The sequence below is a fragment of the Furipterus horrens genome, unplaced genomic scaffold, assembly GCF_987537825.1.
Source record: "Furipterus horrens unplaced genomic scaffold, mFurHor1.1.pri manual_scaffold_13, whole genome shotgun sequence".
Classification (NCBI taxonomy): Eukaryota; Metazoa; Chordata; class Mammalia; order Chiroptera; family Furipteridae; genus Furipterus; species Furipterus horrens.
In genome coordinates this window covers 50,039,650-50,053,278 of record NW_028327183.1, presented here as the reverse complement: position 1 = coordinate 50,053,278, position 13,629 = coordinate 50,039,650, and the positions used below count along the sequence as shown (strand labels likewise).

General features: G+C 54.5%; 1 protein-coding gene across 1 annotated transcript in view; it reads right to left on the bottom strand.

The window, feature by feature from the left end:
* LOC149995124 (myosin-14-like) overlaps positions 1 to 13,629 on the bottom strand; it is a 71,565-nt gene that overhangs the window by 10,683 nt on the left and 47,253 nt on the right. Inside the window, exons 24-32 of the mRNA XM_090260512.1 lie at positions 11,625 to 11,762; positions 9,604 to 9,727; positions 8,871 to 9,042; positions 7,073 to 7,285; positions 6,400 to 6,544; positions 5,576 to 5,782; positions 3,447 to 3,551; positions 3,214 to 3,366; positions 1,739 to 1,987 (exon numbers count right to left, since the gene is read on the bottom strand). Of these exons, the coding sequence (XP_090116638.1) occupies positions 1,739 to 1,987; positions 3,214 to 3,366; positions 3,447 to 3,551; positions 5,576 to 5,782; positions 6,400 to 6,544; positions 7,073 to 7,285; positions 8,871 to 9,042; positions 9,604 to 9,727; positions 11,625 to 11,762 (1,506 nt within the window). The remainder of the gene's footprint in view (positions 1 to 1,738; positions 1,988 to 3,213; positions 3,367 to 3,446; positions 3,552 to 5,575; positions 5,783 to 6,399; positions 6,545 to 7,072; positions 7,286 to 8,870; positions 9,043 to 9,603; positions 9,728 to 11,624; positions 11,763 to 13,629) is intronic.

The window sequence follows — 13,629 nt, the reverse complement described above, 5'->3', positions numbered from 1 at the left end:
AAATTGGACTTCATCAAAATTAAAAAGTTTTGCTCTTAGAAAGACTCTGTTAAGAGAGTGTAAGACTGGATAAAGCTATCTGCAAAGCTATATATCTGATAAAGACCTTGTATCCAGAATATAAAATAAACTTTCCAAATTCAATAATAAGAAATAATCCAATTTTTAAAAAATAAAGGCAAAGACTTGAATAGACACTTCACCAAAGATGTGTGGATGGCAATAAGCAGTGAGATGCTCAACACCGTAGTTCATTCGGGAAATGTGGATTAAAACCCCTACATGCTATTAGAAAGACTAAGGCTTTATTTATAAGAGCCCAAACTAGAAACTCCCCAAAGGTTCATCAATAGGTAGTTAATAGAGATACAAAATGTGATTTATCTATACAGGAACAATACTCAGCAGAAAAAAAAAAGTGAAAGGAAAGAAAAAGAATGGATTATTGTTACATGCAAAAACATGGATGACTCTCAAAATATTGGGAGTGAAAGATGCCCACCAAAAAAGAGGTTTCTGTTAAAAGAATTCATATAAAATCCTAGAATACAAAAAAGTGGAGCTATAAAGAGTCATGCTGATCTTTGGGAGAGCATTAAGCAGTCACACATACAAGTATGTGGAGCCTGAGAAGAAAGGGAAAGAGGGAAGAAGTGGCATAAAAATATGTGAAGAAATAATGCTAAAAATGTCCACTGTTGATCAAAAACAATAACCCAGGAAGCCTGGCAAACCCAAAGCAGGACACATACAAGACCCACAGATGCACATATAATCAAACTGCTAAAAACCAAAGATAAAGAGAAAAAACTTAAACCATCTAGAAAAACACATCCCGTGACCCACAGGGAGACAATAATTTCAATGTCTGCTAACTTTTCCTCTGAAACAGGGGAGGCCAGAGACCATGGAATGGTGGCTCCTAAGCGCTGAGAGAATAAAACTGGTTACCTAGCATTCTCTATCCAGTGAAAATACCTTTCAAAAGTGAAGGTAGAACAATGATGCCTCCATTTTCTAGATTAAAAAAATGAGGCACAGAGAGGGCGGTGCAATTTTCCTAAACCACACAGTCAGGAAGGGGCTGAAACTCAGGTTGCCTAATCTCTTCTTTGTTTTTAATCTTCACCTGAGAACATGTTTATTGATTTTAGAGAGGGGAAGGGAGGGAGAAAGAGAGGGAGAGAAACATCGATGTGAGAGAGACACATCAATCAGTTTCCTCTCATACGCACCCCAGCTGGGACCAAACCGTCAACCTAGGCATGTGCCCTGACTGGGAATCGAACCTGCAACCTTTTGGTTTATGGGATGACCCTCCAACCAACTGAACCACACTGACCAGGGCTGGGTTGCCTGAGGTGAATGCTCTGGGGTGCTGAGATCTTCATTTCACCCTCAGATTTCCAGGTGCTTAATAGTATCCCCATTTCCTAGATGGGCACACTGAGGCTGAAATGGACAAACCAGCTTGCCCGAGGCACAGGGAGCCAGCAGGAGAAGCAAGATGTGTTATTTCATTTCATCCTCGCCAGCCCCCTTTGGTGCACCCTGAGGACACGTCTGGGAGTAAAAGGGGTGCTAACAGTAGTTATTCTGGGACAAGAGACATGGCCAGGCTGGCTCACAGACTCAGAGGGAAGAAGCGTCTGGCCCTCTGGTCCCGGTTGCCCACAGTGACGACGCGAGGCACGGACTAGCACCCCTGCGTCCCAGCGGGGTCCCAGAGGCGGCCCACCTGGTCGAATTTGCGCTGCTTCTTCTCCAGCGCGCTCACGAGCTGTCGCTGCTGCTCCAGGTCCATGGTGACGTCGTCCAGCTCCTGCTGCAGCTGCCGGCGGCCCCTCTCCAGCCGCTCCACCGCCTCCGTCTTCTCCACCAGGCGCTGCGTCAGGGCCTCGGCCTCGCGGACGGCCCGGCGCCGGGCCTCTTCCCCTGCCTCCAGCGCCCCCGCCTCCTCCTCCTGGCGTCGCCGCCACTCCGAGAGCTGAGGGGGAGCACAGAGAGGGTGGGTGGCAGTCATGGCTGTGACCAAGGTGTGAGCTGGCAGCACCCCGTTCCCCAGATGAGGAGACTGAGGCCTGAAGAGGGAAGTGACTCACTGGATTGGGCTCTTCTGCCTCGGAGTGGGGTTGAGGTGGTGAGTTCTATAAGCTTCTCCACGAGATTAAAATTATTCCCGCTGCGACCCAGAAGATGAATCAGACCCCAGCTCTGCCCTGGGGAACCCCCAATCTGATGGAGAGGACTAAGTGTCACAGCCAGGGTGATGGAGGCTAAGGTAGAAGTGTGGGGGCCATGGGAGTCCCCAGGAGGGGCTTAGACTCTGTTTAGAACATTTAAGGGAGACTTCCTGGAGGAGGCAGCATTGGAGATGGAACTTAAGGTATGCATAGGAGTTTGCCAGTTGAAGAAGGGTATTTGCAGGCATGCATTCATTATTCATTCACTCAACAGGCATTTCTCAAGGCCCCCCATAAGTCAGGCTCTAGGCTGGCCTATGTTGTGACCAGATCTACCTCAAAGTCCTGCTTTAAAGGAGCTCTCCATTTGGTGGGGGGACTCATGGGCAGAGACTGTTCCAGCCCAGGATGACTGGAGTAGGGACAGGGGAGAAAGAAGGGTCGTGGGAGCTCAGCGGGTGGGGGGGGGGGGGGATGGACAAGGAGGTGGCCAGAGACTTTCCACAATAGCAAGTCCTGAAGCATGAAAAGCGCTTCCCAAGTGAAATGGGGAAGGCAACGGGAGAGGTGAACACAGCTAGAGAGAGAGGAGGGACCAGAGAATGTAGGGCCTCCCAGGAGAGAGCCATAGCTTTGTTCAGGGAGGAGCCGGGAAGCCATGGGAGGGCTGTGAGCCAGGGAAGGGCAGGGTCAGCTCTGCGGGTAGAGAGACCGCGTGGAGGATGAGCCAGAAGAGGAGAGACAGGAGGCTGGGAGGCTTGAAGGGAGGCGGAGATGAGGATCCAGGTGGCAGAGGAGGAGGCCTGAGCAGGGCTGGGGCTGTGCGGACGGAAAGTAGGGGCTAAGTCAGAAAGTCAGGACTCTGCACTGACAGGCCGTGGGGGCCGAGGGACAGTCGGAGGTGGGACTGGCACCCAGAAGGTTGGGCTGTGGCTGGTTGGGCAGTGGGGCCATCTCTGAGCCAGGGAGCCAGGAGGAACAGGTCGGGGCACTAAGTGTTCCCTTGAGGTCTCCCTCCAGCGCCACTCACCTGGACCTGGGAGGTCTGCAGCTCACGGCCCGCCCGCTCCCTGGCGGCTGCCTCCTCTTCCAGCTGCTCCCGCAGCCCCGCCATCTCAGCCTCCAAGGCGCGTACCCGGGACCCCAAGGCCAGCTTCGCCCTGGTCTCCTCCTGCAGTAGCTCCTGTAGAGGGAGGAGAGAATGGATGTCAGGTGTGCGCACAAGGGTGGGAGGGGCTGGGTGGGGTTGGGGGCTGCGGTCACCTGGGTGTCGTGCAGCTGGGCCTCTGTGCTGCTCAGCTCCTTGCTCAGCCGGATGGCTCGGGACTCGGCCTCACTCAGAGCCCCAGACACATTCTCCAGTTCGGCCTGTGGGAAAGGGGCACCTTCCAGCAGCGGCTTCCACCCAGCCCAGCCCATCTGCTCCTCCACCTCCACCTGCAGCCTCTACCACACAGCCAGTGGGGCTGCGAATGGTACAGCCTCTGTGGAAAACAGTCTGGCAGTTCCTTAAAGGGTGAAACACAAGTTTCCATACTGCCTAGCAATTCCGCTCCTAGGTGTGTACCCAAGAGAAATGAAAACATGTCCATACACAACATGTACCGGGACCTTCACAGCAGCATTACTCACAGGCAGAAACAACTCAAATCCCCATCGGCTGATGAGTGGATAAACAGAAAGTGCCCAGGAACTATTCCAGGCACTTGGCAACTTTTGGCTCCCTGGGTCCACACACCAACCCTCTGAGGGAGACACCACTATCATTCCCAGTTGACATGAAGGAAAACGGAGGCACAGAGAAGCTAGGAAATGTGCTTAGGAGCACACAGCCGCAAGTGGTGGAACTGAGATTTGAGCGCAGGCAGAATGGCTCCGGAGCTGTACTGTCCAAAATGGCGGCCCCTAGCCGTATGGGGTCACGTAAAGTAAAATTAAATAGAAGTAAAAACCCAGTTCCCTGGTTGTACTTGCCGCAGTTCAAGTGCTCGCTAGCCGAGTGGATAGCACAAATACAGAACATTTCCAATGCTGGGGAAACTTCTGCTGGGAGGTGCGGCCTAGAACTTCCGCTATCAGCCATCAAGCTCTCCTTTCGGTGACACTTTTACTTTTGTAACGTGTAAAGTGCTTATTAGCACCGTGACGACTGCACAGCATGGTTCCATTTAGGGCAGACCCTAGCGTCCCTCCAAATCCATTCTCCCTTGGTCCCGCTGTGACAGGTTATTAACTGGGCCCCTGGCCGCCCACTAGAAACTACATTTCCCAGCCTCCCTTGCAGGGAACTATGGTCATGTGATTATAGTATGGCCAATGGAATGCAAGCAAAGTGATATATGCAAATTATATCCCTTCCTAAACTGGAGCCCGGTTGTGCCCACAACCCCAGATTCCACTCTGAAGATGAGGTCGATGCCCACTGGGACTGTGGAACAATAAGGCCGAGGACCCTGGCTCTTGGGCCACCTCATGGAGCAAGTATAGTGTCCTGCTAGCCTGAAATGCTTACCTTGAGCATGTTCATTGGGAGGGAAAGACACGTGCATTTTATTTAAAATGATGAATGCTGGGGTCTCTTCTGTTGCAGCAGCCTAACCTTTAATGAGTACATACACGCTCTTCATCTCTTTTCCCCTGTTGGGGCTGGGGAATTGAAGGCATTCTTCCCTCTGTTCTTTTTGCTGTTTGTATTCTCAATAATGAACATGTGTTGGGTCATTTAGTCAAAAACAACAACATCGAACCCACTGTTCGCAGAGTCACAGAATGACGTTGTTCTCACCCGGTTCCAGGCATTCACTCTGCGTTTTTCTGATCAGACCCTCCATATCAACCTGCCCAGGCTCTGTAGCTTCAGCTTCACTGGAGAGGACACTCCAGCGTCATCACAAGATGTCGATTCAACACGGGAGGAGACAGATAGCGTGTCACTCCAGAGTTGGACTGCACAGCCATTCTCGGCGGTGCAGATAAGACTCTTAAGAAGCTACACCATCGTCTCTCGAGACGGACGGCTGCCGCCGCCGCCGACGATCAGACCACAGATTACCGAAAGCCAGACGAGAAGCCTGGCAGGGTGAGGAGCTACAGGGCCAGGCAGGCCAGGGTTCGAGTTTTGGCTCTGAGTGACGTTAGACAATCAGCTTCACCTCCCTGGGCCTCAGCTTCCTCGTGTGTAAAGTGGGAACAATATTAGCACTGCCATCAAAGGAGAGTCAGGGGGACCCAGTGAAATGCACAGGATGCTTGGTATACAATAACCACTCACCAAGTACTAGCTAGCCATGTGTGATTATGTTAGAAAGGTTGGAAGGGACCAAACAGAAGCCCAGAGAGAGCAGGCGTCTCCCTCAAGGCCACACAGCAGAGACCACGCCTGCCCCACTCACCTGGGCTCGCTGCAGCTTCTCGGCAGCCTCCACTCGTGCCCGCTCCCCGTCACTAGCCCGGCCCTGCACCTCCTGCAGCTGTGACTCCAGGCGGCGCCTCCGCTGCTCGCCCTCTTGACGCATGGTCTGCAAGGTACTCAGCTCTGCCCGGAGCTCAGCCACCTCGGTCTCCAGAGCCAACCGGGTCTTCTCCCATGCACCTTTGCCCTGGCAGGGAAGAGAAACAAGCAAAGATTTATGATTCCCCCCACCAACCAGGTCAGGCACGTTCTTGCCTCAGGGCCTTTGCACTGGCTATTCCCGCTGGAAGTCCTCACTGTTCCTTAAACAACAAGGCACATTCCTGCCTCAAGGCCTGTGCACTGGTTATGCCCCCTGCCTGGAACTCACCTCCCCACTGATGCTGGGATGGCTCAACCCTCAGCTCCCTCAGTTTTTTAACTCAGATGTCACTTCTCACAGAGCCCCTCCATGGCCTCTATTTAAAGTCACAAGCCCCTGACTTAGCACCTGATCCCCCTTTCCTGTTCATCATTTCCCTGTAGCACTCATTACCCCAGTATCAATTATGAATATGTTTACATTGTCTACACTCTGCCTTTCCTGCTAAAACAGGAGCTCCGCAGGGAAAGGTTCGTTGGTGGTTTTGTTCACGGCTGGTGCGCACCCAGCGAATGCTGAATGAAGATGGAACGAGGACGTGGATGTGTGAGGAAGGAACCCCAGGCAGATGGGCTGGCCTGGAACCTGCCAAGGACACCTCCTCCAACCCAGCATCCTGCCCTCCCTCCCTGGGCCCCACCCCCACTCCTGCCGTAACCCACCCTCCGGGCCTGTTCCAGCTGTTCCGCCAGCTCTCCCAGCGCCTGAGTGTGGCGCTGCCTCAGCTCCTGCACTGCCACCTCGTGAATGCGTGTCTCCTCCTCCAGAGTCTTCTTCAACTCCGTCACCTCCTGTTCCCTCTTGGACCTTTGATTGGGGGACAGGGGCAGGGAACAGAATTTCAGAACAGGGGAAGGCAGGGACTATGGGGGAGCCCCCCAACAACTGGTTGGGCTTCCGTTTATTGTATCTGTCCAAGAATGGGACCTCAGTGTACGCCGAGGGGGGAATGTGGCTTTAGGGGTGAACTCCTACTCATCTTTCAAAACCCTGTTCAAAAGGCCCCTTCCCAGGGATGACTTCCTGAACTTCCTCCCGTGGAGGCGGCTTAGGGGCCTTCTCTTACCATGCTACATGACTCCATCAAAGCCCACTTTCTTCTGGACCGGGTCTGCTCTTTGCCCAAATCTGCCTCCCCCCAGACTGGGAGTTCCTGGGGGCCATGCCTGGGTCTGACTCATCTCTGTCCCCAGCTGGTCCAGAGCTAGTACTCAGTAAACAACTGTTGAATGACGAACCCTCTGTAGAGATGGAGAATTCGCACCCAAGGCCTTCTTCCCTCCCCCGCCCCTGCACGTGCCCAGGCTGTGCCGGTGCCGGGCAGCCGGGCCTCACCGGAGCTCCTGCTGAGCGTTGGTCGAGTCCAGCGTATCTTCCAGCTCGCCCCGCAGGGCCTCCAGCTCCTCGCCTAGGTCCCGCCGCTGCTTCTCTGCCTTGGCCCTGGCCGCACGCTCGGCCTCCAGGTCTTCCTGGGCCTCGGCCAGTCCTGCCTGCGCCTCCCGAAGGGATTTGAGCAGCTGGGCCCGTGACCCGCCCTCCTCCTCTACCCTGGGGGCAGACAGGACCTTGGAGTTAGTTACAGAGGCAGGCAAGGGGCAGGGAAGGCCTCCTCTTCTGGGGGCGAAGAGGCCAGATGTGGCCTCTTTGGGGGGACCTGTGCTGGGTTCACACACAGCTCTGCCCCTGGGCATGTGCCTCCAGGATTCAGAGCCTCAATTTCTGAGCTGTAAAAGTGGAGCAACACTAACTAATCCCAGGGACACTTGCTAAGTAAGACCCTGCCATGTGCAAGCCCTTTGCTCTATGGTAACGCTTATGCCAGACGAGGAAACCGAGGCGCAGAGCAGGGAAAGCATGTGCCCACGGCACACGGTCAGCAAGTGGCAGAGCTGATCCCGGAGACCCGCCCCATAACCTCTATAGAACACAGCCTCTTGCAAAGAGAAGTGGAATGGAGGGGCAGCTCTGACGGGGGGTTGCGCTGACAGGGGTTTGTATCCGCTGCTGGGTCACCTGCCTGGCAAGTGACAACCTCTCTAAACAGCAGGCTCCTGGTCTGTGAGAGGCATGAACACCCTACTTCACGGGCTGCCGTGAGAATGGCAATAAAATTAATAAGAATGCTGTATGATCCCCCTTATCGAGAATAGGAAAGTCTGCCCTGACTGGTGTGGCTTAGTTGGGCATCATCCTGCAAAGGTTGCTGGTTCAATTCCCAGTCAGGGCACATGCCTGGGTTGCAGGTTCCTTCCCCGATCGTGGGAGAGGCAACCGATCAATGTTTCTCTCTCACATCAATGTTTCTCTCCCACTCTGCCTCCCTCCCTTCTCCTCTCTCTAAAAATAAAGTCTATTAAAAATATAACAAGAACAAAGCAATAAAGTAATGAAAAGTGGTAACAGACACACCCAGCAGTTACTGAGGGCTCAGGGTGTGCCAAGCATTTTATGAGCACCTTCTTATTTAATTCCTACATTAACCCCCACTTTATAGAGGAAGAAACTGAAGCTACAGTGGTGATGTCATTTGGGTGAGGTCACATGACCAGAAAGGGGAGGAGCCAGGATTTGAACCCAGAAGTCAGACTCAGGGTGCGTGTCCTTACACACACACACACACTCTCCCTGGACCAGTAGTTCTAAGAAGCACATTTTTCCTACAGTCAAGGGTGTCTCGGTTTGCATAAAGTGCCGTGGATCAAAAGCATTTGAAAAGCCCAGCACCACATCTAGGACATGGGAGGTGTTCAATAATCATGAATGTGTCATTATAATGATTCTGGTGCCTAAGATGGTCTGACTGCTTCTCAAGTCACGCTGAACCTGGGCTGCTCGGTGAGGGGAGGCTGAGCAGGGGAGGGAGAAATCCCATTTTCTTGCCCCAGTTCTGAACCCAGAACCATGCAAGTTACTAGACACCAGGGCCTAGTTTCATCGTTCCCTTAAGCAGGTGGGCTTGGAGCTCTCGTCAAGGCCAGTTCACACAGGGGACACTGAGGCTCAGAGAGGGGGTGGCGGGTGCACAGCCAGTGAGCAGCCCCGCCCCGGGAGGGCGTCGCTGGGGTGAGCCCCCGTGCTGGCAGGCCAGGTGCAGTGCTCCGTACCCCGCCGACCTCCCACCCCGACCCCGCACCTGGCCAGGGCGGCCTGCAGCTCCTCCTCCTTGCGGCCCAGCTGGGCCCGCAGCTCCTCCACGCGCTGCTGCTGTTCCACCATCTGCTCCTGCAGCTCGGAGCTCTCCCCGTCCAGCCGCCGCTTCAGCTTCTCCAGCTCCTGGCGGCCCTTCTCCTCCTTCCGTAGGCGGTCTGGAAACGGGAGTGGGGGCCATGCACACGGGCGCCACACCCACATGCCCCACGCCTGGCAGCTCCCGCGGAGACCCACGGCCCGGCACTTGCCAGGTGTCAGACTCGGCTCAGCATCTCCCTCCTCTTTCCAGCTTCCCGGCCAGACCCTCAGACATTGCCCCCTTCTCCTTGCCCCCAAGGATGGCCTCTGCTCCTGCTTACTGCCTCTCTGCCCTGCCCTCTCCTCCCTGTCTTCCCGGCCACCGGCCTCCGGCGCTTGATCCCTTCTGCTTCTGCTTCTGAGTCCATAGCAAAAGACAGAGAGGCAGAGGGACCAAAAAAGCATCTGAAGCAGTGAGTGGGACAGTCAGAGAGAGGGAGAGACCCAAGACAAGAAAATGGCACCGAGAGACAGAAACAACGTAAGAGCTAAGAGGACACCCACTGTCTCAAGCCTTCTTACCCCCATTTAGCAGATACGACCACTGAGGCTCCGTGTGGCACCGGAGGCTGGCCCCAGGGGTCCCCAGGGAGCATGCACAGCCCCCCCACGGCTGCCCACTGCGGGAGGGCACTCACCCTCCATGTCTGCCATCGTGGCCTCATATTTCAGTCGGAGCTTATTGAGGCTCTTGATCTTCTCCTCCTCCTCGGCGGCCTGGGACGAGAACTCGGCCAGACGCTCCTCCAGCAACTTCCGCTCCTGAGGGCCGTGGGAGGTGGGGCCGTCAGGGGCAGCCCTTGTCTGACCCCCATCTCAGGCATCGTTCTCTTTGGGGTGTCTGCTTGTCTCCATTCCCTCCGACCCTCCTGCCCCCAATCCCTTCCTCCCTTCCGTTCTAGTCTAGGGTCTGTACACCCATCCCAGCCCGCCCGGTCATGCCTGTTAACTGCGGTGCAGACTCGCGTTATTGGAAATACAGCACCACTCACTGACCACCAACCCCGGATGAGCCCAGAGGGTGATTCTAATCATTTGCTCTTGTAAATGACACTGCAACCCACGCCTGCGGCATCGTGTGTGAGTGCTGGACCCTCGCTGCTGCCCCAAGTGTGGCTCGTGGACCGGCAGCGTCAGCCTCAAACGGGAGCTTGTTGGAGAAGCCGGGTCTCGGTCGCATACCGGGCCTGCTGCACAGGCTCCCCAGGTGCACGGGTCTGTGCTCGTGAGCGTTTGCGAGGCACCAGCCCAGAGCAGAGCTTTCCAAACTGAGAGCAGTTTTAGAAATCCATGCAGTGGGTCAGCACGACCCTTAAAAAGAAGGAAATGGGCCCTGGCTGGTGCGGCTCAGTGGACTGAGCTCTGGTCTGCAAACCAAAGGATCACCGGTTCGATTCCCAGTCAGGGCACATGCCTGGGTTGTGGGCCAGGTCCCCGGTTGGGGGTGTGCGAGGGGCAACCACACATTGATGTTTCTCTCCCTCTCTTTCCCCCCTCCTGTCCCCTCTTTCTATAAATAAATAAATAAATAAATAAATAAATAAAATCTTTTCTTTTTAAAGAAGGAAATGGAACAGAGTACGATAGAATAGCCACAGCACCACAGGAAGGTTCCAGAAAACTCCTGTGCATCCTTGAGCTCTGCTCAGGCATGGGTCCTCCAGAAAGCCTGAGGCCACCCTGACCACCCCCAGAAGAGATCAGGCCACCCCTCTCCACAGTTTTCTGTTCTTTCCTGCCACAGTAATTATAACTAAGTCACACAGTGTGATTATGCTTATTTCCTGTGGTGACTCATGTAGCATCCCTTTCCCCTGGGAGGGCATGGGTGGCTTTCGTCCCCTGTGCCGAACGCAGCCCTGGCCGTGGTTGGTTCGAGACGGCGGCAGGCCCTTCACCATGCCCTCATCCTGGGGTGGAGTCTAATTCCCTGCCTCCGAATCCGTGACTGCTTTAAGCTTGGTGGTCTGCACAGCACGGTCTGCAGGGCAAACCCAGGCCGCCGCCTGTTTCTACAGGTAAAGTTTTATGGGGACACAGCCATGCCTGTCTGATTGTGAACTGTCTGGAGCTGCTCTCAGCCATGATGGCAGAATTGAGCAGCCGTGACAGACACGAAGTGGCCTACAGATGTTCACTGTCTGGCCTTCCAGAGCAAATGTTCGCCAACACCTGATGGACAGAATTCAATGGAGGTGATGCTGACTGCTTCTGCTTCCCTGCCCTGGGGCCCTGAGCAGCTGTGCCAGGCATCCAGGCTCTCTCGTGGGGAGACAGGCCACACAGAGGGGCACGGAGACACCAGACACCCAGCCCCGGCCACCTGAGAGGTGACCGCCTGAGAGGGCCACAGGCCGAGCTGCAGAACGATGGGACAGAATGAAACGGTGGCTGTTTGCAGCTGTGCGGCTCTGGGGTGTCTTGTGATAGAGTGACAGGTAACGACACACAGTCACACAGTCATTGCTCAGTCAGCACCTGCTTGAGTGACCATGTGACAGAGGGAGACAAGGAGAGAGACAGGGATCAAGGGAAACACAGCCCAGACTGCGAGGGACACAGACCCTGTGGCAGGGTGAACTGGGGGCAGACAGGCAGAGGGACCCACACACCCACCAACATGCCCACGCCCCCTGCCCGCGGGGTCACGGCCACTGACCTTGCCCAGCTTGGCGTTCTGGTCTTCCAGGAGCAGCAGATCTTCCTCAAATTTCTTCAGCTTTGCCTCCGTCGTCACCTTCTCCAGCTGAAGCTTCTGCCGGGCAGCCTCCTCTGCCTCGAGGTGAGACTCCAGCTCCTGCCATGGGGAGGAGGGCGAGTGAGGCCCCAGGGCTGGGGCCGGGGTGTGATGGGGAGGATGGGGTGGAGGTGACGGTCCACGGACCCCTGGGGCTCGGGACTCAGATGGGTCCACACTCTGGGCAAGGCTGGGGAGGATAAAACCCTTTCTGGTCTTTCTGTTCCACTCACCAGCTCAACAGGCATTTACTGAGTGTCTAGTGTGTGCCAGGCACTGTTCTAGGCACCGAGGACAAACACTGTTGTCCTTGTGGAAACTACATTCTCGTGCGTGCATGAAGATTTAGATCAACATAAACATGATAAATAAACATGTCATGTAGGTGGGCACTGTCCCCTATGGCATGTGGAGACTTAGGTGTGAACCCAGAAATTACGATTCAACATTATGAGCTGCCTTGACATCTGGTAAAATTGGGGGGAACTATAGCATCCTGGCCATAAGCCCTCCTACCCGCTCTGCTCCATGGACAAGGTCCCCGAGCCAAGGAGCCCTCTGTACCGCAGGGACCAGGCACCGTGCCTGCCTGTCCCTGCAGAGGGGAAGTCAGTGGCTTGCCATTGGGAATGAGTCAAACCAACCATCGCATCTTCCTGCAGGAACCAGGGTCACCTCCCCTTCTTGTCACTACGAAGCCTGCCTCCCACAGCCACAGTTGTTCACACTATTCCTGAGTGCGCCCCCCGGCGGCTCCCTGGGGCATGGTATCTGCTTCATTCTGCTTGTGAGTATTCCTGACCCGTAAACTGCTGTCTATCTCATCTGCCCAGGGTCGGGTGCGGTGTGTCAGGCTGTCTCCGTAACTGAAGGGGAGGATCCCATCCTCCCCCACCAGCTAAAGAGGAGGCAATGAAAACATTCCAGAGCTCCTGAAATGTGGGCAGTGTGAATGAGCAATTACGTGTCCTGCTTTATTTTATTTTATTTATTTTAAATTTCAGGGCCCTGGCTGGTTTAGCTCAGTGGATTGAGCGTCGGCCTGCGAGCTAAGTGTCGCTGGTTCGATCTTCCAGTCAGGGCACATCAGAGAAGGAAAACTCTGACTCCAAAAAACCTCCGCTGCCTTGCGGCATACCTCTTCAGGGGAAAGGCTAAGGGAGTAAACCCCGACAGAAAATCCGGAGCCGGAGTCCCTAAGGCGGTTTGACATTGTAGTCAACACCGGCAACTCCTGCAGCACCCCTGAAGCCAAGCTGTATTGACTCCGTCTTTCCCTTGGACCCTTCAGCTGCGAAGAGAGGGGGGGTCTGCTGCATGGGCAACAGCAGACCCTCCATATTACCCTGCCCAGGCTCTGTAGCTTCAGCGTCATCGCACTTGATTCAACACGGGAGGAGACAGATACCGTGTCACTCCCGAGTCGGACTGCACAGCCATTCTCAGCGGTGCAGATAGACTCTTAAGAAGCTACACCATCGTCTCTCGAGATGGATGGCTGCCGACGACTTTAAATTTCAAATAAGACATCCAGTTAATCTGTGGGATACTTTTAAGTATGTTTGGAACAACTTGGGTATGTAAATCGACTTTTTCAACAGAAGTTATGAAATATAAGTATTGCCAAATGGAAACTCAGCCTCTAAATTGAGATGAGTCTTAAATGTAAAATATACACCAGATTTTGAAGGGCAACCCCGCTAGAGCAGCCTGCCTGTGAATGCAGCAGCACAGAGGCAAATGGAGCCAGGAGATGGGGAGAGGCAGAGTACTGAGGAAGTCACTTCAGCACCTGGATCCAGCCATGCCTGAAGCTTACACATTCTGGAGTCTCCCATTCTTTGAACCAAAAAAGTGTTCTTTCTGCTTAACCCACTTTGAGCTGTTCTCTGCAAATTCATGGCCAAAAGCAACATTGTTTGGAGAA